General features: G+C 45.1%; 2 protein-coding genes across 7 annotated transcripts in view; one reads left to right on the forward strand and one right to left on the reverse strand.

The window, feature by feature from the left end:
- Nucleotides 1–968: 968 nt before the first annotated feature.
- On the forward strand, nucleotides 969–11,813 carry TBRG1 (transforming growth factor beta regulator 1). The gene is made up of 9 exons (XM_065937305.1): nucleotides 969–1,338; nucleotides 2,921–2,991; nucleotides 3,539–3,771; nucleotides 4,357–4,493; nucleotides 4,787–4,933; nucleotides 8,508–8,605; nucleotides 8,836–8,946; nucleotides 9,334–9,476; nucleotides 11,457–11,813. The coding sequence occupies exons 1-9, from the start codon at nucleotides 1,189–1,191 to the stop codon at nucleotides 11,600–11,602; spliced, it is 1,236 nt and encodes a 411-aa protein (XP_065793377.1). The 5' UTR covers nucleotides 969–1,188; the 3' UTR covers nucleotides 11,603–11,813.
- Nucleotides 11,814–14,364: 2,551 nt separating this feature from the next.
- SIAE (sialic acid acetylesterase) overlaps nucleotides 14,365–26,974 on the reverse strand; it is a 36,616-nt gene continuing 24,006 nt past the window's right edge. For 4 of the 6 annotated variants that reach the window (XM_065936458.1, XM_065936457.1, XM_065936460.1 and 1 more), the window contains exons 5-10: nucleotides 25,235–25,412; nucleotides 23,489–23,598; nucleotides 22,613–22,746; nucleotides 18,722–18,879; nucleotides 17,555–17,747; nucleotides 14,367–15,631 (exon numbers count right to left, since the gene is read on the reverse strand). In XM_065936458.1, coding sequence (XP_065792530.1) covers nucleotides 15,380–15,631; nucleotides 17,555–17,747; nucleotides 18,722–18,879; nucleotides 22,613–22,746; nucleotides 23,489–23,598; nucleotides 25,235–25,412 — 1,025 coding nt within the window. In that variant the 3' untranslated portion in view covers nucleotides 14,367–15,379. Of the gene's footprint in view, nucleotides 15,632–17,554; nucleotides 17,748–18,721; nucleotides 18,880–22,612; nucleotides 22,747–23,488; nucleotides 23,599–25,234; nucleotides 25,413–26,974 lie in introns of all 6 variants that reach the window. The other 2 variants (XM_065936462.1, XM_065936459.1) reach the window with 2 other exon arrangements.

A 26,974-nucleotide genomic window follows, 5' to 3' on the forward strand; every position in this document is an offset into this window, starting at 1 on the left:
ATTGCTGAAGCTTGGAGAATTTTGAGCATTACTCTACTAGCATGTGAGATGAGTGCAATTGTGCGGTAGTTTTGAGCATTCTTTGGGATTGCCTTTCTTTGGGATTGGAATGAAAACTGACCTTTTCCAAATTTTGAGTATACACAACAGTAATTAGGTATCAGTACAGAATCTTTCAGTTTATAACTCTCTTTCACCTCATCATTTAAAGCGCATACCTCGGTTTTGAGAAGCCTGGGACCCAGAGGCTCACTCTAGTTAGTGGCATGGCTGGGGGGAGAAAAAGAATACTGCACGCCTTCTACCTTCCAACCCAGTAGTTACCAACACCACATTCTAAAGAACTGTCTATTCTACTTATCTGATGATATCAGGCAGATCTTGGTTACAGAGTTAGAGCTACGAAAGTTTAAGCACAGAAACATACTTTCGGTTTCCTTACGCAAATATTTACAGAGTGCCTACTTACTGCAAGCCCCTTATTAAAAATGCCCGTTAAATCTTCCATCTTCCCTACTAATCTGAAAGCAGGGGTACTTCTTTTTTCTATTCACCACTGTAATCCCAGTAAAATGACAGCGTACTAGGCCCTCAGGAAACATCTATGCGAGCTGTATGAAGAAAAGAAGCAAAGACAACAGTACTCCCCTTATGGCGCTCCAGCGCGTCGTACAATCGGGGAAGGCCAGTCTGTAAGGAATGTGGAAAAGAGGTGCTGAAACACTTCGGGCTTACGAACCGTGTGATTTTTGTGTGTTGGTCTTTAGCTCAAGAGTAACAACAAGCCTCAGCTAAACACACACATGTACACAACGTCTCAAATGGTCGTTTCCACCCGCTCTCCATCTTTAGCAGGCCCCGCCCTCCTCGCCGGCTCCCGAGCCGCGGATCCGCCCTGCCGAGACCGCCCGGCTCCCAGCACCGGAAGTTACGTGGGTTGACGCCGTGACGTAACCTCCGGTCGCGGCTGGCTTCCGAGGTAGACGCGGAAGTGCAGGAGGCGGCTGGAGTCGTTTCGGTTATAGGATTTCTGGCCTAGCCAGGCGCCTGGTGAACCCTCCAGAGAGGTCGGTTTTTAGAGGCCTGCTCCCTCTAGCCCAGACTAGACCAAGCCGCCGTTGAGGGCCGCTCCTCAGCGGAAGGGCTGATGCAGGCCGCGCCCTGGAGCCCCCATAGCGGGGCTGGACCATGAGCCTGCTGGGCAGCCTGGCCTCCTCGCCGCGAGACCCGCTGCAGTCCAGCAAGGCCAGGATGAAAAAGCTCCCGAAGAAGAGCCAGAACGAGAAGTACCGGCTCAAGTACCTGAGGCTGCGCAGAGCGGCCAAAGCCACGGTGTTTGTAAGTATGCCGCCGCTCGGGCCTTCTCCACTTTTAGCCTCTCCTAACTCGTGAAATCTTTCCCCGAACTGTTCCCCTTCCCAGAGTGGCAGTGTTAATAGAATGTTAGCTCTTGCAGGGTACGTTACTTGTTATTAGCCTTGTGCGAATTAGGTAATTCCTTTAATTTTGTTTCCTCGTCTGCAAATGAGCGCTAACTACCTACCTTGCTGAGTTAATGAAGATTAAATGAGGAAAGTTAAGGGGCCAGTACCTAGAAGATGTGTCAGTAAGCTTTAGTCACTATCATTATTGCCACAGAATTCTTGGAAATGCCTTTGGTTCTCCAGAGAAACTTGAGAACTATGGCAGAGCCCTGACTCCAACAAGTCAAAACACCTGATTCTAGTTTATCACTTCCATTATCGCAGCCTGTTTCCCACGCTTTCGCACACCCACAGCCGACCCCTTCCCTGAACAGACACATGAAGCTTTCAATAGTCCCCACTTTTATTGTAGATGCACTGGCTTTATTGAATGAATGAACTCTTTCTGGTTTGCCAGCCACAACCCTTAGACGATATTGTGGCTTGCTCAAGCGCAGTTAAGTGCTTGGAGATAGCAAGTATCTCAAATGTCCTCCCACATGTGAATCAACACCTTACCTCTTCGCATACCAAAATTCGAACATCCCTTAGCTTTTTTGGACGCACAGGGAAAGGTTTGGAAATAGAACACTTATTCTGAGGACATTTATTTGGCACCTGCTGTGTGCACTGGAGAAAAGTAAGAAAAGCAGAATTAAAAGGATTTGTTATCTAATTGATGTTGCCTTTCCTTTATCCCTAAATATCAGCGGTACCTAAAGCTTGGCACCTGTATTATTAGGCTATTGGTTCCATCAGACCCATGAAGAAGGTTTTGTGAAGGAGAAAGGTATTTTTTGATCGTTCAGCATTTGAGGTCCCAACTGTGGACCATCCAGATTGAAACAGTCTCCTCAGGACTCATGTTTGGGAGATCAATGGAGCCATCAGTAAAGAAAGATGATGCTTGAATACATGTAAATAGGTTATGAAGTTTAAAATTTTATAGGCTAGACTTGATTTTGTTCCATCCAGATTTTTTCTCTTTAAGGTTCATTACTGCATGGTTTGCTTTGGGTTAGGTTGGATTTATAAGCTCCCTAAGAGTCAAGGCACTTGGAAATGAGGATGCTCCCCATGGTTATAAGGGTTGAGCTAAAGTATCTATAGATTTGAGCAGTATGGCCTTCTTGCTGCTGAAGTCTACCCTAATTAAGGTGACCGTATGTGTTGATTTTCCTGGGACAACCCTACTTTGCCGTATTGTTCTGGCAAAATTATTACTAACTTCCCCTTTTTACTCAGAGGTGTTGCAGTTTCCAAATTACTACTGTGCCCATAGTAGAAATTGGCCCTACCTTTACTTAGAGGTTTGTTTACAGTTTGTCTGCAATGTAGACTGGCTCTTCTTCTCCCTACCAACACATACCTCTTTGGTTTAGAATATAGTTCCTCTTCTCAATGTACTTTGATCTTTTATTCCTTTTGTGTGATTATATTCCAAATTTTTCTTCAAGGAAAATGCTGCTATTTGTGATGAAATTGCTCGTCTTGAAGAAAAATTTCTTAAAGCAAAAGAAGAGAGACGGTGAGCTGGGGTCACTTTGTGTTCAGAATCATATTTTTGGTGAGTGATACGGTGTTGGTGCTCTTGGAGTTTTTTTCCTCCATCAAGATTTTTGTACTTTGCACCGGCCACCAGTGTGATCCATCTTTCTGACAAAACCCTCTGACCACATCTAATAAGTAATCTTATTATAACTCTGCTATTATAAAAGCCAGGGAAGAAAAAAGAGCTGCATTTTTTTCTATAAATATTTATTCAGTATGTAGTACTCTGTGAGTGAGTAGCTCTTGATATCTGCCCTTTGGAAGCCTAACATATTCCAGCATCCAGTTGGACGAGCTCTCCGTATGCAGAAGGGATGCACTGTAGTCCTTTATCCTTAGCTTTTTGAGCCGTTATCCTCTAGAGCTTCGTTTTTCCCAGGGTTCAATAAGAACTTTACTTTTGTGACTGTGATCATCTCTGCATGTACTTCTGACTTCCTAGTGCTTGAATAAAATATGGACAGAATAAAACAGGAGACAAAACAGAAGCTCATACCCCTGCTTCCTTTCCTCCCCAACCTCAGGTACTTGCTGAAGAAGCTCCTCCAGCTGCAGGCCCTAACTGAAGGGGACGTACAGGCTGCAGCTCCTTCCCACACCTCCAGTTTGCCCCTGACTTACAGTGTGGCCAGCTCTGTGGGAACCCTCCAGGGAGCTGGGCCAGTTTCTGGGCCAACCACTGGGGCAGAGGAACCATTTGGGAAGAAATCCAAGAAGGAGAAAAAAGAAAAAGGCAAAGAGAACAGCAAACTGGAAGGTACCTTGGGGAGAGAATATCAGTTGTCCTGATGACTCAGCAACTAATGAAAGAACCTGGTCCTGACTGGTAGACACTCGGCCACAGAGATGATGTAAAGTCTCACTGGTCCTTAAGCACCCCTGGTAAAAGCCCTTGAAAACCAAGTGTCTTCAAGCCACTCCAGGTAGAGGACTCACAGTGAGACCTGATTAAATGTAATGGGAGCAGTTCAGGGTCTCCCCCACTTCTCCTACACTCCCAACTGTCTGGGAACCTCCAGTTCGGTCTTTCCTAGAGGCAGGGAAATGGGCTCGGTGGCCTTTGAGCACACAGATGGCTTGGGAAATTGCTGACCTTATAAGTGAAGCCAAAGCTTTACAAAATATAAGGCTTCTAGATCCTAAGCACTGATGCTGAAATTGGTTACAGCCAGGTGGGTGGGTTAGAAAGATGAACAGGGCTTTGAGGAAGAGCCCCATGTGCCCTTTCAGTGTGTGCATAGAACCAGGATTGGCTCATTGCTCTTAGCATCATGTAAATTTTTTCCCTTCCCCTCAGCATTGGGAGGGGCCTAAAGTGGGTGACCCCAGATTTGCGTTTCAGTTCTGAAGAAAACATCCAAGAAAAAGAAAATGGAGGCAGGTGCTCGCAAGCCGGTTCAGCCCATTGCCCTGGACCCCTCAGGACGGCCTGTGTTCCCCATCGGACTGGGGGGCCTAACAGTGTATAGCCTGGGGGAGGTGAGTGAGCCCAGCGACCAAGAGAAAGGAGAAGCAGAGATTCGGGAGTGGGGTTGAGCCTTCCCTCCGTTCCCATTAGCAGCAGTCCCTTGCTGATTCAGAGCAACCCCTGAAAACCTCCAGTCCCTAGGAAAGCAGATTGTTTTCATCGGCTACACATCCTGCACTCTGTCTCTCTGATCTGAGTCACTCTTTGCAGCCCCAAGGTGTTTCTAGAGGCTTCCACAGTACCCTGGGCTTTTCGGTTCTCCGGCGACCTCAGTGGTAAGTTGGGGGAATCTTTTCTTTTCTAGATCATCACCGACCGACCTGGCTTCCATGACGAGACTGCCATCTACCCCGTGGGCTACTGCAGCACTCGGGTCTACGCCAGCATGAGGAGTCCGGACCAGGAGTGCCTGTATACCTGTCAGATCAAGGATGGTGGCACGCAGCCTCAGGTACCCGACCTCAGGATAACTGCTGGGCTTTGGTTTTTTTTCCCCCCTCTTTTTCTGAGAACCTTCTCTGTGACAGGCACTCTGCCAGTAACTGATGGAGCCGGGATGTGAATCTGCATCTGTGTGATTCCCCAACTGACACCCTTTCCCCCGAACCGTTCTGCTCTTCATATTAGTGGTGACCATGTGAGGCCTGACCAAACTGCTCATGTGTGGAGTGTATGCTTACACTCATGGAAGATTAGTGTGACACTCTGCCAGTTCAGGTGGAACTAAAATGGAGGCAGCAGAGAAACTACATCTTCACTTTTGACTGCACGTGCTCTTTTTCTTTTTTAATTTATCCATTTATGTTCAGCTGCACTGGGTCTTCATTGGTGCGCGCAGGCTTCTCATTGTGGTGGCTTCTCTTCTTGAGGATCACGGGCTCTAGGCATGCAGGCTCAATAGTTGTGGCGCATGGGCTTAGCTGCTGCACGGCATGTGAGATCTTCTGGGACCAGGGACTGAGCCCGTGTCCCCTGCGTTGGCCGGCAGACTCTTAACCACTGGGCTACCAGGGAAGTCCCTGACTGCACGTTCTCTCAGTACATGGTTCAAGACGGTTCATTTTCCCACACCATGTCCTCTGATCCTTGGGGAAGATGGACTGTTGTCAGAGTTGCAGGCTTCGCTGTCTGATGATGTTGCAGATGGCTGGAAAATGGGGTGGAAGCTTTGAGCAGAAGCTGAGAGCCTGTCTGCCACTTGTGGATAATACTGCATCGCTCCTATCCGTGTTAGAAGGCTCTTAAATGCAGCTGAGAGTTCTGATGACCTTGGCCATGCAGCATTTCTCTTTAGACAGTGTTCTAACAGACAGACTTGATGTTGTAGCAGTGTTTATAACAAATCTGTGTATTTAAGGGAAATCTAATCAGAATCCTAATAGAATGTAAATGGCAACCAACAAGCCGGTCCTTAATTTCCTCTGAAAGTGTTAGTTGCTCAGTCGTGTCTGACTCTTTGCCATCCCATGAACAGTAGCCCACTAGGATCCTCTGTCCATAGGATTCTCCAGGCAAGAATACTGGAGTGGGTTGCCATTTCCTTTTCCAGAGGATCTTCCTAACCCAGGGATTGAACCTGGGTCTCCTGCATTGCAGGCAGATTCTTTACCATCTGAGCCACCAAGGGAGCCCTGAAAGACAAATGCTAAAATATTTTTGAAAACACAGATTCTGTAGGGTTTTTTGTTTCTTTTATTAAGCCATTAGTCCATCCAGACAGAATTTTCAGGTACTTTGTGAGCTTTCATTTTTTCCCTAACTGACATCAAGTGACACCTTTGAAGTGAAGTGAAGTGGGCTTTGCTTGTGGTTCAGCTGGTAAAGAATCTGCGTGTAGTGCGGGAGACGTGGTTTTGATCCCTGGGTTGGGAAGATCCCCTGGAGAAGGGAAAGGCTACCCACTCCAGTATTCTGGCCTAGAAAATTCCATGGACTGAGCTTTCATTTTTTTCCCTAACTGACATCAAGTGACACCTTTAATGTATACTAAATACGTGTAATACTTTGTTGTGTTTCCAGACAGTTCTCTTTCGTCTATTTGACTATAAATGCCAATATGACTTTTACTTGCTTTAGCGTCAGAGAATGTTCTATACTATAATATGTTAAAACATAGAACAATACTTTTATAGTCTTAGGGTGAGGTGAAAGTTTTTCTTTAGCAAGATGTGAAAAGTAGAAGCTATAATAGAAAATAGTAATAGATTTGACTATTAAAATTTTAAACACTTCTGAATGACAAAAACCACCATAATCAAAGTTAAAACTCAAGCAACAAACAGGAAGAAAACATATCACAGTGGATTAAAATCCAGATAGTGTTCTTGTAGTCTAAGATATAAAAGCAATCAGATGAGGAAAAAAAACAGGTATTTCACAGAAACAGTGCAGATGGTCGATGAGAGCAGACATCACTCGTAGTTAGGGAGATGAAAATAAAACAAAAAGATCTTATTTTTCTCATACTCAAATATCAGATAGATAATAGCAAATGTTGGCCAGTGTGTAGGAAAACAAGTACAAATGGCATTAGTAGGAGTGAAAATTGAAAGTTTCTTTTTTTGGAAGGCTGCTGGGGTAGTATCAACAATTTTAATGTGTGAATCTTTGATCCAGGATACTTCTAGATATTCTAGAATGTCTTAGAGAAATGCACAAATGTGAACAGAAGCATTACATATAACAGTATAATTGTGACATTATTTGCAATAGCAAGAATTTAAAAGTAGCCTAAATAGCCATCAGTGGGAGAATGGTTAAAATCCACCTTGTGTAATATTATACAACAGTTAAAAGAAGGAAGTAGAGAAAGATCCCAAGACCAAAATAATACATCTTAGGCTTTTAACTGTGCTTTGCTCAGATAGGATATGTAAGTGTACACACAATATAAAAGACTGGAATTGGCATGATCAATATCAAATAGAAGAGCAACCCTGAAATATTTGAAGATAATTGTTCACAGTTTTTTCATGAATTAGCTGAGAAATCAATATAAACCATCAGATGTTAAATTTGCAATGTATGTCATTGAAATAACAAAACCATTCTGACTGAAACTACTCACAAGATAATTTATTATTGACAAAATGAAAGAGCTCTGAAATTTGACACAGGAAGATTGAGTCAAATGAAATTATAACCACAGAAGAAAACTAACAGTAGTAGAAGCTACTCAGTAAGGTTTGTTTTGGATCCTAAAAGAAAAAAAAATTTATAAATGCACATAATTGTAAACATATATATACTATATATAAATATACATAGTGTGTATGTGTATGGGTGTATATATAGAGATATACAGAAAATAGACTAATCCTGTGTGGAATAATTTGATTAACCTTTGAAAGACTGAAAACTGCTTAATTGAACTTTATAGAAAACCAGTTGGTCACGGAATTTAACTGACTAAATATAGAACCTGTTACAGAAAAGAATTTAATTTTCTTTTTCTTTTTCTTTTTTTTTTTTTTTTGCCAGAAGTCTTTAAACAGTATAGAAAACTCGTCAGGGAATTGCTGGCTGGATCGCACTTGTTACAAAATACCTGCTGGCAAAAATTCCTTAGTATTAGTAGAATTTTGATCTAACAGTTTCTTTTTATAAACAATCAAGATATTTTACAAATAAAGTGAAATAGGGATTTGTAGTCAAAATGGCTTAGATCTCTTCTTAGATAGTGTAAAATCAACGTAACATTATGTGAAGAACAATCTCATTTGTTTTATTAAAGTATCATTTGTATTTATAGCTTATAAATATAAGTTAGTGGATAAGAAAACATCTGGAAAGGTATGGAACAAATTAAGCATTGCCCTCTGGACAGTAGTTAAACAAAGGGTGTAGAATCAAACAGCTGAAAGCCTTCCTATGTTTTATGGCTTGGAGTGTCTAACAGCCAAGACACTGTTAAACAAGAGGTACACCTTGCTTCAGGTTCCAGAGTGAAGAATAGCAGTCGCAGCAGTGTGACTCTGCCACCTTCTCCCTGAAGACTGGGCTCATTGCTCCTTTATCTTTCTCAGTTTGAAATTGTTCCTGAAGACGACCCCCAGAATGCTATCATCAGCTCCTCCGCTGACGCCTGTCACGCAGAGCTGCTCAAGACCATCAGTGTGGCTATGTAAGTTGACCAATAACTGGAAGGCAGGCTAGAAAGGCCAGTTGGGGTACAGTGAGACCTTCTCTCTTGCTTTTAACGAGTAGAGACACCTTATTGTATAGAAAGCTAGCCTGTGTCCTTGGCGTATCTTGGCAGCTACAGTCTCCAGACTCTCCAAGTCAGGAAAGACTGCTCTGTGTGTTCATACTCATCTCTGAGCTCTCAACAAAAATTCTCTGTCTCCCATTTAGGGGAAAACTAATACCCAACCTGCATCCGTCTGGAGCTGACTTTTTTGGGTTTTCTCATCCAACCATCCACAACCTGATCCAGAGTTGTCCAGGAGCTCGGAAATGTGTCAAGTAAGTGGATGGAATCCATTTCCTTGAAAGAAGCTCCATGATCCGTGGGCCAGGGACTAAAGTGGTCACTGCTCTGCTCGTTCCTCTATTTATTGAGCCGCTCTGTCCTTGAGGCACAGTATTGCCTTCTGCGGCCTGTGGGCGGTGCCCCGCTGCCCTGGAGGTCTGATCATCTGTGTGCCTCACACAGCAAATGGATGGGGACGTCCTGCAGGTAAGCGTCACTAGAGACGCCTGTCTGTGTGCTTTTCAGTTTCGGTTAGTTGATACGTTTTTTAGATACATATGAGAGAGACCTAAAAAAAAAAATTCCTAATCCCTTTGGAGGGACGAATGGATTGTTAACAGCCAAAAGATGACTCAATAATGTTCCCTTTGGTCCTGCAGTTACCAGTGGGTGAAGTTTGACGTGTGCAAACCTGGAGACAGCCCGCCACCACAAGAACAGCTAGAGAATGACATAGCTACAAGCTTTGAAGCCTTTCAGAGACATAGCTTCGATGAAGATCATAGTGATCCCATTCTACAAGGTATCTTTTTTATTTTTCCCTTCTGGTTTGCAAGTTGCCCATTTTTAAGCTACCCTCTTCCTTCATCGCTGAGTATCCCACTGACCTGGGCAGTGAGTGACAAAGGCTTTCCCTGCTCCAGCCACAGGTAGCCCTAGCAGAAGTCGCAAGGTATGGCTGAGATCCTGGGGTGGCTCACGAGGAGCTTAGGGCAGCTCATTTTCTAAGCTAGATAAGTCCTCAGCAGAACTCTCAGGGGAAGTTTACTGTGGGAAACATCACATGTAGTGAGGAGATCCATGGCCTTGGTCCTGCCTATGCTCCATGGATTCCCCCCACAAATGAGTGGAGTGATCAGGGGATCCAGCCATGGGAGTAGTTATATAGGGAGAGCTCTGGACTGGAAATGAGAGAAGAATTAACTTCTCTGTCTTTACCTACTGTGCTCGGTAACCTTAGGCAAGTTACTTAATCTATTTCAGCCACAGTTTTTTTTTTTTCTTTCTTTTTTTAACATTTTATTTTAGTTGATTTACATTGTTAATTTCTGCTGTACTGATTCAGTTATACATATATACTTTATATTTTTTTATGTTTTGTCGCTTGATATTGACTGTAGTTCCCTGTGCTATACACTAGGACCTTGTTTTTTATCCATCATGGATGGTTTTTTCATCCATCCACAAGATACCCTTACATCTTATTCATGTGTATACTAGTCTGCATGTCTGGTCTACTCATCCCAAACTCCCAGTCCTTTCCCCTCCCTTGGCAGCCACAAGTCTGTTCTCTGTGAGCTTTGTTCTCTCTGTTTTTGTTTTGTGGGTATGTTCATTTGTGTTGTATTTTATATACCGCATTTAAGCAATATCATATGGTATTTGTCTTTCTCTTTCTGACTTCACTTTGTATAACCTCTGTCCATCCATGTTGCTGCAAATGGCGTTATTTTTTTTTTTAATTGCTGACTTATATCCCATTGTATGTATGTATGTGTGTATATGTTTACGTACCACGTCTTCATTCATTCATCTGTCAGTGACTTGGCTATCATGTTGCTATGAACATAGGGGTGCACATATCTCTTTGGATTAAGAGTTTTGTCTGGCTATGTGCTCAGGCGTGGGATTGCTGGATCATCTTTATAACTCTAGTTTTTTTGAGGAACCTCCATACTGTTTTCCACAGTGGTTGCACCAGCTTACATTCTATCAACAGTGTAGAAGGGTTCCTTTCTCCCCACACAGTCTCCAACATTTATTATTTTGTAGACTTTTTAATGGTGACCATTCTGACTAATGTGAGGTGGTACCTCATTGTAGTTTTGATTTGCATTTCTGTAATAATTAGGGATGATGAGCATCTTTCCATGTGCCTGTTGGACATTTGTATTTCTTCTTTGGAGAAATGTCTGTTTAGATGTTCTGCTCATTTTCAGTTGGGTTTTTTTTTTTTTTTAATTGTATGAGCTATTATGTTTTCAAAACAAAACTATGGTCAGTCACATCACTTGTAAATATTTTTTCCTAGTCCATAGGTTGTCTTTTCATTTTATGGTTTCCTTTGCTGTGCAAAAACTTTTAAGTTTGATTGGATCCCATTTGTTTATTTTTGCTTTTATTTCTTATGCCTTGGGAGACTGACCTAAGAAAACATAAAACATACAATTTATGTCATATGTTTTGTCTGTGTTCTCTTCTAGGAGTTTTATGGTGTCATATATAAAATCTTTAAGCCATTTTGAGTTTATTTTTGTGTAGGGTGTGGGGTTGTGATTGATTTACATGTGGCTCTCCAGCTTTCCCAGCACCAATTGCTGTGTTTCAGCCAGTCTGCATCATTGTAAAAGTAAACATCTGTCCTGTCTCATCAAACAAGGGCAGAATTGGGCTGATAGATGCGAAGGAGTTGAAAGAATTAAAAGGATATGTATGTGTCTGATCAAGCCAGTCTGCTAAGATTCTCAGGCAGCAGTGGAACTCAAGGAATTTTTTTCTCCAGGATCCTTGGACCTCCCGGAGCTTCAGCCCACAGCCTTTGTGTCTTCTTACCAACCCATGTTTCTGACCCATGAACCATTGGTAGATGCTCACCTACAGCACCTGAAGTCTCCGTCGCCATGTAGCCCATCTCAGTCTTCAGACTGAAGTAAAAGGGATCGATATCACATCATTCTCATCAGGATGGGTATTTTAGCTTAAACTAAGTAACACTTCGATTATATAGAAGAAGGCAGCAACTCAGGAGTGAAGAAGATAGTAAATTAACACATTTTGTCACAGAGGTTCCCATGGTGACAGCTTTCCTGGGAAAAACTTCAACTGTTTTATTTTTAGTAATAAATTTCTGTTGACAGTTCTGCTTATTTTCATCTTGTTGTCATCACGATATAATCAGAATCTTACACCTCCTGACAACCCTCCGCCCTTATTCTGAGCCTGGGTCGTTGACTGTAAGTCTCAGCCCCTGCAGCTGCTTTATCTTCATGTTGGTGTGATCAGAATCAGATACTACTCATCCCCAAGCTGGAAGGTCCAGTCCAAAGCCCACTGTTCTTTTTCACATTTCACAAGAGGATCCAGAAAGTCATCTCTAGCCTTGTCTACATCCCCTTTGTGGCTCCACTGAATACATTGAAGCCACACCATAACAGACTCACCCCATCAGTTCATTAGTCGTGTAATAATACTGCATTCTATATGACAGAATTTTCTGGACTCCACTTAAAGCATTAAGGTAGAGGCTCACCCTTTCACTGAAACCCAGCCAGTTCACCTCCACAGTACCTTGTGTGATGATTCACTGTCACCTGGCCAGGAACCAGGGCTGGCTGGAATGGGAGGAACCAAAGGAGGCCAGAGGTAGAAGGATGGGGAAGGAGTGGTGAGAACTGAGTTGTCACTGTGCTACAGTCCATCGCCACTAACAGGGAGAAAACAAACAGGGCCTGACACTTTATGGGACTGTATCTGGACAGCCGAGGGATGGGTCAAATGCGGCCTTTAGTGCACATCACACTGGCCACCATAACGTATCAGAAGCTGAAGTGACTGATGCTAATTTTATGACTCCTAGTTATGGTCTTACAAGTCTGTATAACTTTTACAGTGCAAAAATATAATAAAATCTGGATAATAGCAAATCAGGGATAGAAAGGAAATCACTCAAAACTGTTGCAGGTTTTTCATTTTTCTTATTTCTCTGCATCAGATGCCAGAACCCATTTGCACTTAACACAGAAATGGTATCTGCTGCATAATCTATATTTTTCCATTCTGTTACTGCCCAAGTTAATCACAAGTTCACAGTGAGCTTCATTTTAAGAAAGACATTTTTAAAGAGTTTTTATAAGTTAGTGCATGAAGTGAAAGTCACTCAGTTGTGTCCGACTCTTTGTGACCCCATGGAATATACAGTCCATGGAATTCTCTAGGCCAGAATACTGGAGTGGGTAGCCTTTCCCTTCTCCAGGGGATCGTCCCAACCCAGGAATCGATCCCAGGTCTTCTGCATTGCAGGTGGATTCCTTACCAGCTGAGCTACAAGGGAAGCCCGTAAGTTAGTGCATGGTTTACTCTAATAAGTATCCATTTGTAGCTTCCCTAGAAGCTCAACCTTGTTAGTTGTTTCAACTTTGGCAGTCAGTCAAGACCCACCTCTTTTTAAAATTAAGTTAGAAGACAACATACTGGAATGCATTGCATGTTGAAAGGTTGAATTCAACTATACTGTGTATATAGATGTTTATCTCCCATTCACATGATGCATATGGGGATATATGATACAAAGTGTTTTTACTATGGATCATTGTTTAAATAACTTGAAAAACACTGTTGTAGCTGTACACCTAAAATTTTTTTCATCTATTGGATTGTTAAAGATTTCTTCAGTTTGACAACATTCAATGTTGGTGAGAATAGGGCAGAAATACGGGACTCTGCCTTGGTGGGAATGTAAGCTGTTGAATCCTTTGGAAGGGTTAAGCTGTAGGTATTAAAATGTTAAATAAGTCAAAAACACCAATTACAAAATAATATACCCATGTAGTGGTATGTAAAATGTGACCCAAACAAATCAAGTGATGTTCACCAAAACACTGTGTCCAGATGATGAATTTGGAAGTGATTTTTACTTATACTCTTCTTTAGCATCCAGGTCTTCTACAGTGATCATAAATTTCACTTTCAAACAGTATTATTTTCAGTTGGAAAATAAACTGAATTTCTACAGAATGTTTTAAGTTATTCAACCATTAAAAATAAATTAATTTTCACATGACTTTGCATTAAGATACCACTACCTAAACCTAACTGTTTATATGGTGTGCCCTAGGTTACTAGGAGTGAAGGGAACATGGGCCTAGAGCTCTTGGCTGTCTCTTATTCCTTCCAGGTTAAAACAGCTACTGAGCGCCTCTATGTTGGGGGTAGACAGTAGATTCATTTTTTTTCTCAGGAGTTGGTGCAGGGTTTGTGGTTTCTGTGAAGTCAAATGAATCAGAGAACAAGGTGCAAGTATGAGAAGTTAATTGTACGCTAGAAGTCCTCAAAGGAGCCAGAGTTCCTTGCATGCTGCATAGCTGTTTTGGTTTTTGCTAACTAAAATCTTGGTACTGGGGCTTCCCTGGTAGTCCAGTGGTTAAGACTGCACTGCAGGGGGCACGGATTCAATCCTTGGTCGGGGAATTAAGGTTCTGCTTGCTGTGTGGCACAGCCAAAAAATTAAAAAATAAATAAAATTGCAAATAAAATCCTGGTTAACAAAGCACTCCTGCTGTTCAGTTACACTAGGACGCCTTGGGGCAGGTGTGGGGAGTGATGCCTGTGCTTCTGTGCTTGTTTTTCACATTAAGACAATGGAAACTACTCACAGATAAATCTCGCTCCTTTCTCAGCTTCAAAGGACAGTTTGAAAGCCTGTTCCAAACGCAGTTTTGTCTAGAGATTAGTGTGTACCCATGACTCAGGATGATACTTTTATTTCCAGCTTCTTAATAGATGACAGTTATCAAATGCCATCAGCTGTTTTTAATCAGCCAGTAAACACCATTATGATTCTCAACAGTATACACCAAAGCCCTCTTTCACATTTGTCCCATCTGGATTATTTTTCTAAATGCTTATCATGTAGCTTTATTTTAAGACTCTCTTTGTTCTCCCATCTGAATTATTTTCGTTGTTAAACCTCTTACCTGTCAAGAGCCCGATATCGCTATCTGCTGTTCTGTGACCTCTGCAGTCACGTGGTTCCCGCACGGGCTGCTCCACCTGACCCTCTCTTGCCACCTCATGGCCGTCCCTGCGCACCTCCCAAAATCCCAGCACGTGGTTGTGGTTTCTTTGCTTTAAACGTTCACATTATTTAGACTGAAGGAACAGAATTGGTTTTGGCTTAGCACAAAACAGGGCCATCTTCAATGCTCTGAAAGATTACAGTGTGCCAAAAGAAACATTTCAGTTCCACGTGAGGAAAAACAGTTGGGAAGTGTAGAATGGAAACTACAGAAATTTGATAACCACTTGTCAGATTTTATTAAAAAACAAACACGTAAATGCTAGTCAGCCTCCACGGCCTTGAAATCTCTTCCAATCCTGAGTTTCCACAGTCTATAGAGGTATCACAAAAGTGTTAAAGACTGTTCACTCCAGATAATGAAGGAAGTGAATGACAGGGTCAACTTGTTTGTAGTTGGTAATTAGTCTAATATGGATACCTGGCCTGGCTGAGGACATAAGGCAAGCGTTCCATTTGCCTACCACCCTGGCATCTTGGAATATGGAAACAGCCATGTGCTAGCTGGGTGCTGTCAATGAGGCAGTTGGATTAATTTCCATTAAAAGTCAGTAGTTGTCATTTAAACTCCTAAACACCCAAATCTAAAGGATCCACACTTGTGTCTAAGACATGATTACACTGCTATGAAATCATTTAGCAGTCCTGCTGCGATAGCCAGGGCTCGGGTTTGTAATGAGAGCAATGAAGGGAGGAGCTGGCAGGGTACTGGTGGGGTGGTACAGGGGACACTGCTTATATTCACAAGGCCATGGGGTCCAGGCATACCGAAGAGCAGCTGGGGTGTCATGACAAGACGTGATGTTCAGGGCCAGGGTCTGGGTGGAGAAGGTGTCCATGGGAGCCGGAAGCCACTTGCACTGGTGGTCACTGCAACAGGAGACCTAAACAGGAGAGTCACGAACAGGAAGGTTAGGATAGCTGGGAGGATGTGCCAAGAGATGGGACTGCTCTGCAGACAGACTGAAGGGAGAGAAGGGGCTGCTCTCGGCCAAGGACGCGTTTTCTACAATAACCAGGACAAATTGGGTCTGGTTATCACAGCCACAGATCAATAATAAAAGTTCACAAGATAAATAGCTGCAATCAAGAAATAAAACAGCAAGTTACTGAGACAGACAAGACAGCACGGAGACAGGAAGCACTTAGGAAACGCTCCCCTGAGCAGTCTTCTGTGGTCCTCCCACCAGTCAGACCGGAGTCTGGGGGAGCAGGCCAGCCTCTGGGCTGCTCTCAGACTCCCAGGGGAGCTGGGGGAAGATGAAGGGGCACATGGAACTGTGGACGGTCAGCTGTCCTCAAGTCAGAAAGCGATTGTGGTGAAGCGAGTGTTAACATACCCACTTCCCAAAGGTTCAAATCTGTCCTGGCCCCAACTCAAGCCTCCAGGGCCAGGCAGTGGGCAGACTGCCAGCAGCTGACTACAGAGGGGAACTCGGAATGCACAGATTCCAGGGAGCTGGGACGCACCTAAAACCCAGCATCCAGGGAAGCTAAGTGGAGTTAGGTGGTAAGTGAGCACCTGAGGCAGGGGGTTCCAGAGCAGGAACAGCCCCAGGAACTCTTGTGTAATTACAGTTTGTCTTCTGCATTCTTTCACTGTCCCTCCAATGCCCTCTCTTCACTCACCGCCCCCCAGGACTCCCAGAGACACTCATTTAAACATTCCACCTGGGTATGCCTCCAGCCACCACCCTGGCCTTGATGTTGAGTTGCTCAGTTGTGTTCGACTCTTTGTGACCCCATGGACTGTAGCCCACCAGGCTCCTCTGTCCGTGGGATTTCCCAGGCAAGAATACTGGAAGTGGGTTGCCATTTCCTTCTCTTGGGGATCGGAATCCCCCACCTAGGCATTCAACCCGAGTCTCCTGCATCGGCAGATGGATTCTTTACCACCGAGCCACCAGGGAAGCCTCAACCTTAGGAGACTCCTAAATAAGCTGTTTCATCAACAGCCCCAGTTCCGCAGTGAAATGATCCTCATCAGGTATTAGAAGCAAGTACAGAGTTCCATTACAGTCAAAGTGAAAGTCGCCCCGCCATGTCTGACTCTTCGCAACCCCACAGACTACAGTCCATGGAATTCTCCAGGCCAGAATACTGGAATGGGTAGCGTTTCCCTTCTCTAAGGGATCTTCCCAACCCAGGGATGGACCCCAGGTCTCCCACATTGCAGGCAGATTCTTTACCAGCTGAGCTACCAGGGAAGCCCATTACAGTAATTCAAACTAAGCTGCAAATCACCACACTTAAATCTTTTAAAGGAGAGATTAAACTCAAAAGAAAATCAGAATTTAGGATAGTGTGACCAAAGAAAGATGTCCAAGGATGAGGGAAATATTCTGCAGCCAGGATCCTTTCCTTTCAAATAGGTACCCACAAATAATGCTACCTGAGCAAAAATGGTTGTTCTAGGAGGGAAAATAACAAAAGGAATATCTTTTTAATATGGACTCTTTAATTTGTTAATTAATTTTAATAATTTTTTATTTTAAGTTACTTAATTTAATTGTTCAATTTATTTTATAAATTTTAAACAAAATTATATATTTTTATAAAATAAAAATAGATTTATAACATGTCTATATATTTTTATTTAATATTGATTTAATTTTTAAATTAGCTTTTGTCCCATCAAAATTGCCTCTAAGTGAATGAAACAAGAGCTGCTTACTTGTCACTCTGAGATAAACTTGGCCCCTGACCAACCAAGACCTGCCTTGTATATAATTAGAGATGAGCCTCGGTGTGGAGGAAATCCTGATCCCCACACAGGATGAACCCCTATTGTTTTCTGCAACTCTCACCTCAAATATCTTGTCGTCACGCCTCTGCACCTTGATTGGCTGGGAATATGTGAGGTTGAGCAGCCCCGTGTCGGCCAGGAGTTCTATCTTCTGAGGCAGTGGTCCTTGAAAGATCAACTTCTCCCCATAAGCCAAGGCACGGGCCCCCAAGTGCAGCCTGTGGGCCACCGTCTGCTTATCTCGAGGGTGTATGCTACAGGACGAAGAACAGGGAGAGAACTTCAGGTTTGGGCTCAACAGTAGTCAGATTTGAAAAAAAAAGGAACTCTTACACAAAGAACCCTTTAAGAAGGTGAGACTGAATCTAATAGCCAGTGATCTGTGGCTAGTCAGCCTAAGAGAAATGGTGCATTGTAACCACAGACCGGTCTTCTATGCGTCAACAACCCTGAAATAACTGATGGCTTGGAAGGAAGGAATAAGGGAAGAGGAGGAGGGAGGGGAGACTTTGGAACTAACCAAGGAGAGCTCTCCTAAGACTGTTGCAAGCACTCAAAGTTCTCAAAGTGTTTCATCTGAATCAGTTTTTCATTGCTTGGCCCCCTCCAGGTTTTATGTGTTCACTTAACAAACATTCATTCTTTCAAAAAACAAATATTCATTCAAGCTCCTGCTATAATCGGGATGCTCTGCATTGGGATCCATGTCACACTGACATTCCCTGGTATCCTGCAGCTAGTAGGCCGTAGTCATCGGGGCTGTGCACCAACGTCCCGGTAGTCCTCTGAGTCTGTGGTAGAATTCCACTTCCTGCTCTTACTGAAAATAGACATGGCCATGGGACTTGCCGTGGCCAGTGCAATGTGAGCAGAAGAGACTTGTGTTGCTTCGGGTGGAAGCATCCAGCTGCGAATATGAGACCATCAGGCAGCTGTGGAAGCACAGATCCCCCGGAGCCTCTGGCACTCTGGATCTGTGAATGATGATGACAGCAAAGCCCCTCGGTGGACCTTCTTTGGACATGGAGTGTCAACACGAAATAAGGTTCGGTGGCATCAAGGCCCAGGGGTGGGGAGGGGTTTTAGTTACTGTAGCACATCCAGGGTATGAATGATGGATAAATCATGCTTCGAGGGTCCCTTCCTTAGGCCCCCTCACAAATGAACGTCAAGAGAAGGCCACAGAGAACACATATTACTGTTCAAGCAAAGCCCGAGAAGCACCCACCTGCCAAAAGGTGAGTTCCTGTCACAGAGATCCATGGAGGCAGCCATGAAGGTGTTGGGCATCATTTGGTTGGGGACGTAGCCAAAGTCGGCTGTCTGATGCCACCGGATCTGGGGAAGTCCATCATCCAGGGCTTCATCAGACAAATAGGAAGATAACTAGAAAGCAGACACTGTGCATCAGAACTTCACTGCGTCAGAAACCTACACTTCAGAAAAGCTAGAAAAACATTAAGAAAAAATTTTGAAAAGAAACCTACACTGGAGTCTTTCACAAGCAGACCCTGCTTCTGCTTCACGCACTCGCCCACGGGCTGATCCAACACGCTCTTACCGAGGCTCTCACCCTCGTGGCTGAACCGCTCATCCCACAAGCCGGGGTGGAACTCCGCCCCTCCAGTCCCCTCCTCGCAGCAAGACCTGGAGTCTGTTTCTGCCCACACTGAACCTGGCTAAGCCTGTGATCTGCTCTGACCAACAGCATGCAGCTGAGGCGACGGCGAGCAGCTGCTGAGTCTGCCTCAGGAGTGCTCGCCTTCTGGTTTTGTCTCCTCAGAACCCTGAGATGGCCACGAAACAGAAGTGCCGCTACCCTGCTGAAGAAATGTGGAGACAGCAGCCTTGGGAACTGGAAGGTCATGAGGAGAGAGGCGTTCAATCATGCCCCAGCCTTCCCAGCTGAGGGGCCAGTCACGTGAATTCTGGATCCTTCAGTTCCAGTGGCAGAGATGAGCCACTCTGGGGGACCACCTCTCCCTGCCTGGCCAACCCATGGAATGAGGAGCAAACGCAGGGGCTGCTGTTGTCAGCCCAAGTTCTGAGGTCGTCTGTTGCAAAGCGGTAGGTCACTGACCTACTGTACATCTATGTACAACACAGGGCAAAGCTCTGTAGGGAAGTGGAGAGGACTCTGCCCTTGTTGCTAAGTCGTGTCCGACTCTTGGCAACCCCATGGACTGCAGCATGCCAGGCTCCTCTGTCCTCCACTATCTCCTAGAGTTTGGTCAAATCCATGTCCACTGAGTCAGTGATGCTTTCTAACCATCATCCTCTATCACCCCCTTCTCCTTTTGCCTTCAATCTTTTCCAGCATCAGGGTCTTTTCCAAAGAGCCAGCTCTTCACATCAGGTGGCCAAAGTATTGGAACTTCAGCTTCAGCATCTACCCTTGAGCACATAGCAGACTTCATCAAAGACCCCAGTCCTTCGCACATTCCAGCAGCCATGCCATTGCCAACTGGTCAGTGTGGTTTCTCCCATAGAAAGAAAGAGTACATTTTCCCCACCACTGATTCTTATTAAACTCTCCTATGCAAATTGGCCTTAACACATGAAGTGATAAAAGGTGGTGGAGCTTCGCAATGAAATGTCACGAAAACTAGAGAGTGGCAATAAAAAGTTCCACAGGAACCCTGCTGCTTCCCACACAACACCTGAGAGAGAAGGCTGGAAGTGGAGCCATGTGCGCCAATGGGCGCCATGATGCGGATCCCTGCAAGAACCCCCAGGAAGAGTCTAGGGGGAGTTCCAGGCTGAAGGGCTGAGGGAGAAATGCTACCAAGAGCCACTCAAGCCAAGGAAGTTGTTTCAAAATGGCAGTTGGCTGAGAATTCCTGCAGTCGTTCCCCACTACTTCGTCAGCTGTACTAACACAGACTGACCACATGGGGGCGCCCGCAGACTCTACACCCACGGCAAATTCCTGGGTTTTTTCCCTGAGCTAAAGCAGGGAACTTGCAGGGATTGAGAAACACTGCTGCTAAAGAAGGCATGTCACGGCCAAAGAATATAAAAAGTGGCTGCATTTGCAGGGTTTTACAATAGCATCTGTGGCTTGTAGTCTGGTTCACTGTTCCTCCAAAATCCTTTGGAAAAAGCATATACTCCCTCGAGACTCTGGTAGTCATGTCATGAGAGCTGGACCATAAAGAAGGCTGGGTGCCGAAGAACTGATGCTTTTGAACTGTGGTGCCGGGGGAGACTATTGAGAGCCCCTTAGACTGCAAGAAGATCAAACCAGTCAACCCTGAAGGAAATCAACCCTGAACAGTCTCTGGAAGGACTGATGCTAAAGCTGAAGCTCCAATACTCTGGCCACCTGCTGTGAAGAGCTGACTCTTCAGAAAAGATCCTGATGCTGGGAAAGATTGAGGATAGGAGGAGAAGACAGCGACAGAGGATGAGATGGCTGGATGGCATAACCGACTCAGTGGACCTGAATTTGAGCAAGCTCCGGGAGATAGTGGAGGACAGGGGAGCCTGGCGTGCTGCAGTCCATGTGGTCACAGAGAGTTGGACACAAGTTAGCAACTGAACAACAACAACACTAGGGTCTCCAGTCCTGAACTCCGGCTCCTCTCTCTCCCCATGCCTCGGATCACACGTCAGTGTTAAACTCGCAGACACGTGGCGTAGCCCTGCCCTCCCCACAGAGCTCGCGTCCCCCCTCTAACTGTGCGCTTCAGTTACTGCCACCATGGTTTCACATGCAGCCCTTTCGTCAAGCCAATTCATCCTCCTTTACAGACCAACTGTCCCTCCAGATTTTCCGACTTCTCTCATTAATAATAATAAACACGGGCATTTTCTCACTTGTGCCAAGCTTTACATGGACTAGCTCGTTTAACACTTAAAATAACAAAGAGGTCCGATGTCTTACTCCAAATAACACAGCTAAAGGAAGTGCCAGAGCTGAGATTCAAATCCCCAGACTACGCTCAGAACCATTAAACTGTTGTATTTGACAGTTCCCTTTGAAGTTAAACATTTGTAGTCCCAGTTTTTCACAAGCAACCAACATACTGTTGATGATGATAAAGCTGGCACCCGAGGCTAAGACACTTCTGCTAAACCAGGGCTTCAGGACAAGGAGCAGGTCTCTCTGCTTCCGGCTGTATATTTCTAGTAGCTCACACAGTTTGTGGCATATAATAAACACTTAAACGTATTTTTGGCCTGAGTTGATTGAAGTCACATTCCAACCACCATGTACACAGGCTGAGAGGCAAAAAAAGTACCTCCAAGCACCAAATGTAGTTTCTACCAACAGTAATACAGAAGTGGTGACAGGCGTTGCTATTTTGAAAATAATGAGCAGAATATTCTCGTTCAAAGTCAAAACAAATGTAAGAAAGGAGAAAGGAAATGATTGTAAAGTAATTATAAGTGGAAAGCAGGTCTATAAAAATCTTATACCCAAAAAAAGGCCTGTGAACTCGGGCAGGGTAGAGGAACAGGGTGGGGGGAAGCCAGGGGGGATGGTGAGAGGGAAGTATCTGTGGGCTATCAGAGGCAGACGCCTACAGACAGGGGTGTCCAACTCAAATGCTAACGCCTGTTCCGTGCCTATGCTGTGAGGTGGGCCTCGTTTTTGTCACACCTTACTTGCTGAATTCCTATGTTCCAGAAAAGTCAGAATTACTGCCCCGCTAGGGCGTCTAGGTCCTGGAGGGGTCATGTGAACAGGCGAGGTGAGGCACTCAAGAACTTGATTTTGTGTGTGCTAAGCTGCTTCTGTCGTGTCTGACTCTTTGTGACCCCATGGACTGTAGCCCACCAGGCTCCTCTCTCCATGGGATTTCCCAGGTAAGAATACTAGAGTGGGTAGCCATTTCTTTCTCCAGGGGATCTTCCTGACCCAACCAATATCTCCTGCATTGCAGGCAGATTCTTTACCACTGAGCTACCTGGGAAGCCCAAATATTGGTTACTTATTAATTATTTTAAGATTTAATTGTCGTGTCAGTGAGCTGAGATGGATTAAGCTACATTCAGTTTTTGACCAGCAGGCAGGCGATGAGGGAAAAAAAAAAGGAACATGGATTCCAGGGAAGAGGTCTCAGCAGCACCTCCCCCACCAAAGCCCACAAGCCCTCTTCCTCTCGGCACCTACCTGGACAAATCCAAATGGGAAGAGGCGCTCTGTCTGCCCCTGGGAGCCTTCGTGGAAGGTCTGGCGCCAGTCGTCAATGAGCAGAGGGAAAGTACAATTGTACAGGTCCCTGTTAAAGTTTACATTGGACTCCCCTGAAAACAGTCCAAACTGTCAGAGGGAGTTGGGGTAGATGCAAGATGCCCCCACACTTCCCCCTAGCCTCTATCCTGAGGTCCCCCTGGACTGGCCTTGGGCTTGCTCTGGCCAGTGGGCCATCAGCAAACATGATTGCAAGAGCAAATGGGCTCTGGACTTTGTTCTCTCCTGATACACTTGGAAGCCTGACACTGCCATGTAAATGATAAATAAGGCTGAACTAGCTTGCTGAAGATCTTCCATGGTGGCTCAGTCAGTAAAGAATCCACCTGCAATGCAGGAGACCAGAGTTCAATCCCTGGGTCGGGAAGATGCCCTGGAGGAGGAAATGGCAACCCACTCCAGTATTCTTGCCTGGAGAATCCCATGGACAGAGGAGGCTGGTGAGCAACATGGAGTCACAAGGAGCCAGATACAACTGAGCAATAAACCATCACTATCACAGCTTGTTGAAGGACGAGAGGCCACAGGAGAACCAGGAGCCCCAGTCAACAGACATGAGGTAGAGGTCATCCTAGGCCATCCAGCCACCAGACAACCTGCCAGGCTGCCAAACACACATAGGAGATCCCAGCAGAAATGAGCCAGAGCAGCCCCGACAGAAACACTACCCTGCTAACTCAAAGAATAGGGAGGCAAATAAAATTACAATGGTTTGCAGTCACTAAGTTCCAGGGTGGTGTGTTATGTGGCAACAGCTAATGGATACAATGGAAAACCAGGAAACTGAACACTCACCCTGGTACCATATCACCCCCTTCAGTGTCATGTTACGGAGTGGATGGATCATGGCATTCCAGAGAACAGAGTGTGCACTCGGACCAAGCTGAAGGTCAGATGGCATGGACCTAAAATGAGGAAGACACACAAGTGTCAGGAGAGAACCAGTGACTGATCTCATGACCATCCCTGAGCTAGGTATCTATCCAGCTTCACTTGGGGCAAACCCCTGATGAAGGCAGCTCAGAGTTCAAGTCAACCACTCTGTTTCCATGAAAACGTGTGTCAGTCGGCTCTCTGGGAGTTCAGTGGCACCATCCCCGTTTCCATCTAGGGACTGAGACCAGGGTCGGGGGCAGGGGGCAGAGTGGGCAGGTATTAATGAGTCTATCACACAGGCAAAAAGTTTGCTTAACCAGCACTCACTGACTGGACACTGAGGTTAAGTTCTTTGCTTTTATAAGCAATGCCATGATTATCTTTCTGAGAGCTGAATCATTACATACAGTCTTCATTATTTCCTTAAGCTAAATTCCCAGAAATGAGATGGCCAGGTCAGAAGGCACGTTCTCTGATGACTTGGAACATGGCCCTAAGTTGTCTCTGTGGAATTCTTGTGTGAATTTCTCTTGGAGCGGCGCTGTGTGAGAACCCGCATGGCCCCCTGGTATTGTCCCTGCCGTGCCCCCTGAGGTCTGGGAGGCCTGGCTTTAGATTCTTCCACCTCTACTGAGAGTAAGTCTTTCTGTTCCAAAGCAGGATGACTTTACTCCCCAGCAGGCAGGCCTTTACCCAAGACGCACCAAGAGATCAAATGCATGCTCTTGCCAGAACTGATGAGACAAGTTCTGTGAAAGCAGCTCACATCCTGTCCATCTCTATGGCAACATGAGCATCAACAAGTTATCAACGAGCCTCTTCTCTCCCTCTGCCCCGAACCACTCTTCTTCCTGATCCAGCTTTTCCTGAGTGTGCTTTCACCATCAGTTTTCCAATACCTTCTTCTGATGACATGGATACAGTTTTCCTCCAAACTGTTAGACTGTGTTTATTCTCACAGCGGTTAAGAGCACTGACACCAGACTCCATCACTTACTAGTCGTGTTCCCAAGCAAGTCACCAAACCTCTCTCCGAATTAGTCCCTTTATCCTCATGTGTTAATAGTACCTACACTTCAAGAGAGTGTTGCATTAAATGAGTTAACATTATATAAAGTGCTTATGACAGTATCTGGCATTTAGAAAGCTTCTATTAAGTATTAACTTATCCCTATTGATAGCTAGGGAGTTTGGGACGTATACACACTGCTGTATTTAAAATGGATAATCAGCACAGCATGGCACAAGGAACTCAGTTCAATGTTACAAAGCAGCCTGGACAGGAGGGGAGTTTGGGCGAGAACAGATACATTTATACTGAGTCCCTTTCCTGTCTATCTGAAGCCATCACAATAGTATCTGTTAACTGGCTATATCCCAATACAAAAAGTTTAAAATATCTGATTAAAAAAATAAATTTAAAAAAAAACTTAAAAAAAATTAGCTATCCCTATTATTAAGGAAAAGGGTCATAATTACTTCTTGACATATTGTCAAATGACTGTGGTGGTGATGACAGTGAAAAGAACACCTGAATAAGTCACATACATTTAACACATATCTGTGCATTCAGCTCATATTTGACTTCCCCAAGGAGACCGTAATCCTTCTCTCTCACAGAATTTCCTGGCAGGCTTTCTCCTGGACCGGAGGACACTTTCTTACCCTGACCTCGGGACCCCACAGGCTTCAAGGGACCTTCTAGACGACCAGGCTTCAATGGGTGTCCCGTTCCACGAGGAGGAGAGCAGCCCCACAGGATACCGCAGGGTGTCATATAGGAAACGCCCGAAGAGCCAGCACACTGCTGACATGTACGTGAAGTTGCCGTGGCCTAAGTTTTCTGTTCAGAGAAACAGACAGAGACAGTCAGGGGGAAAGTAGGTGGACACCGCCTGGAGCTCCTGCGTGGGCCTATGTGAGAAGCTTGGGTGTGGGTCAGGCCTTGCATTCCTTTCTAAGACTTTCCAAGGGCAGGAGAAGACGGAGAGGCAGCTGGCTGGCCAGCAGAAAGCCAAAGGCTCTCTGGACAGGCAAGGCGGCTTCCCTGCCACGTGCAGGGTCCTGAGAACCTAGGAATATTGATACCCCTCTGCAACACGTGAGGGGCAGAAAGGTTGCCGGCCCCATTCCACCCCCACCTACACTCTTAACCAGCATCCATCCCCACTTAGCTCTGTGGAAGGGGACAAACAAGCACAGAGACTGTCCAGAAGAAAGGTATATTTTTTCTGGGTGGTTTATATCCAAGCTTATAGCCATGGTAATGAAGACAAGAACAAACAAATGATGGGGAGTCTGGCCGAAAGGGAGAGCGACAGAAACCAAAACCAGTATTCAGAGTTCAGAACCATCGAGCTCACTCATCCACATGGCCCAGGAACCAACACAGACCAGAACGGGTGACTGCCACATCAGAAGAGGGCTGCTGAACAGGGGAACAGGCACACACGCAACTGTGGGACCAACCCAACCCAACAGCTGTGAAAGAACCACGAGGTGTAAGTCACTGCCTTGGCGCGTGAAAGATCCAAACAACGCACTTCTGGCTCTCAAAACATGGAAAGTGTGATAGGAGGAGTTAAAAACCAGTTTCAAATCAATTAAAATGGATTGAGTACCTACCGGGTGCCAGGGACTTCTAGATGATTGTGATATATAAATGAAAAGGGAAAGGAAAGACATGGAACCTCTCTTCAGAGGTCTTCTATCCTATAGAATAAGACAGATATTCAGCAGAGTCAAATATATGGCAAAATATGGTTTAGTGCTTGAAGAAGTACAAAAGTGGGTTAAGGAGTTCTAACAGCAAAGTAAAGAATAGCAAATGAAAGGCAGATCGGAACACGGCCAGGAAAGGCGGACTTGTTCCCTATGCTCTGGTCCTGCTCTGTGCCTGGGCTTTCCCTCACCTCGCTAAACCATTAGGATTTCTGTATGCTCGGCGCCTGGGACCCAGTGCGGAGTCAGTGAATGTTTGTGGGCTGGCGTTGGGTGGCAGTGGTGGCTGGAATAAGGGTGGATTCACTGATGGGGAGGCAGAGGGAGAAGGTAATTAAGAGGGAGGGGAGGGAGGGGGGGACCTTGGGAGACAGGAGTGCAGTAAGCAGAGCTAGCATTCTGGGCAGAAGAAACAATGCATACAGAGACATGCAGAACTGGAAAGCTTCTCGCGTATTTGAGTAGAGTATCAGTTACAGAAGGAGAATAGTTGGAGGGGGGGGTTGGAGTAAAGAAAGTGGAAAGCCACTTGGAAAGGCATGAGAATGAGCGTGTGTGATGGGGAGCAAAGGTGTCTCCAGTCTAAGGCCTGGACCCTGTGAGTGAACCGTATGTGGCTAAAGGGACATCACAGATGTTTCGAGAGTAAGGACCTGAAGAGGGGGCGACTGTCCTGAATCATCC

This window comes from Muntiacus reevesi, chromosome 5, assembly GCF_963930625.1.
Source record: "Muntiacus reevesi chromosome 5, mMunRee1.1, whole genome shotgun sequence".
NCBI classification, from domain to species: Eukaryota; Metazoa; Chordata; class Mammalia; order Artiodactyla; family Cervidae; genus Muntiacus; species Muntiacus reevesi.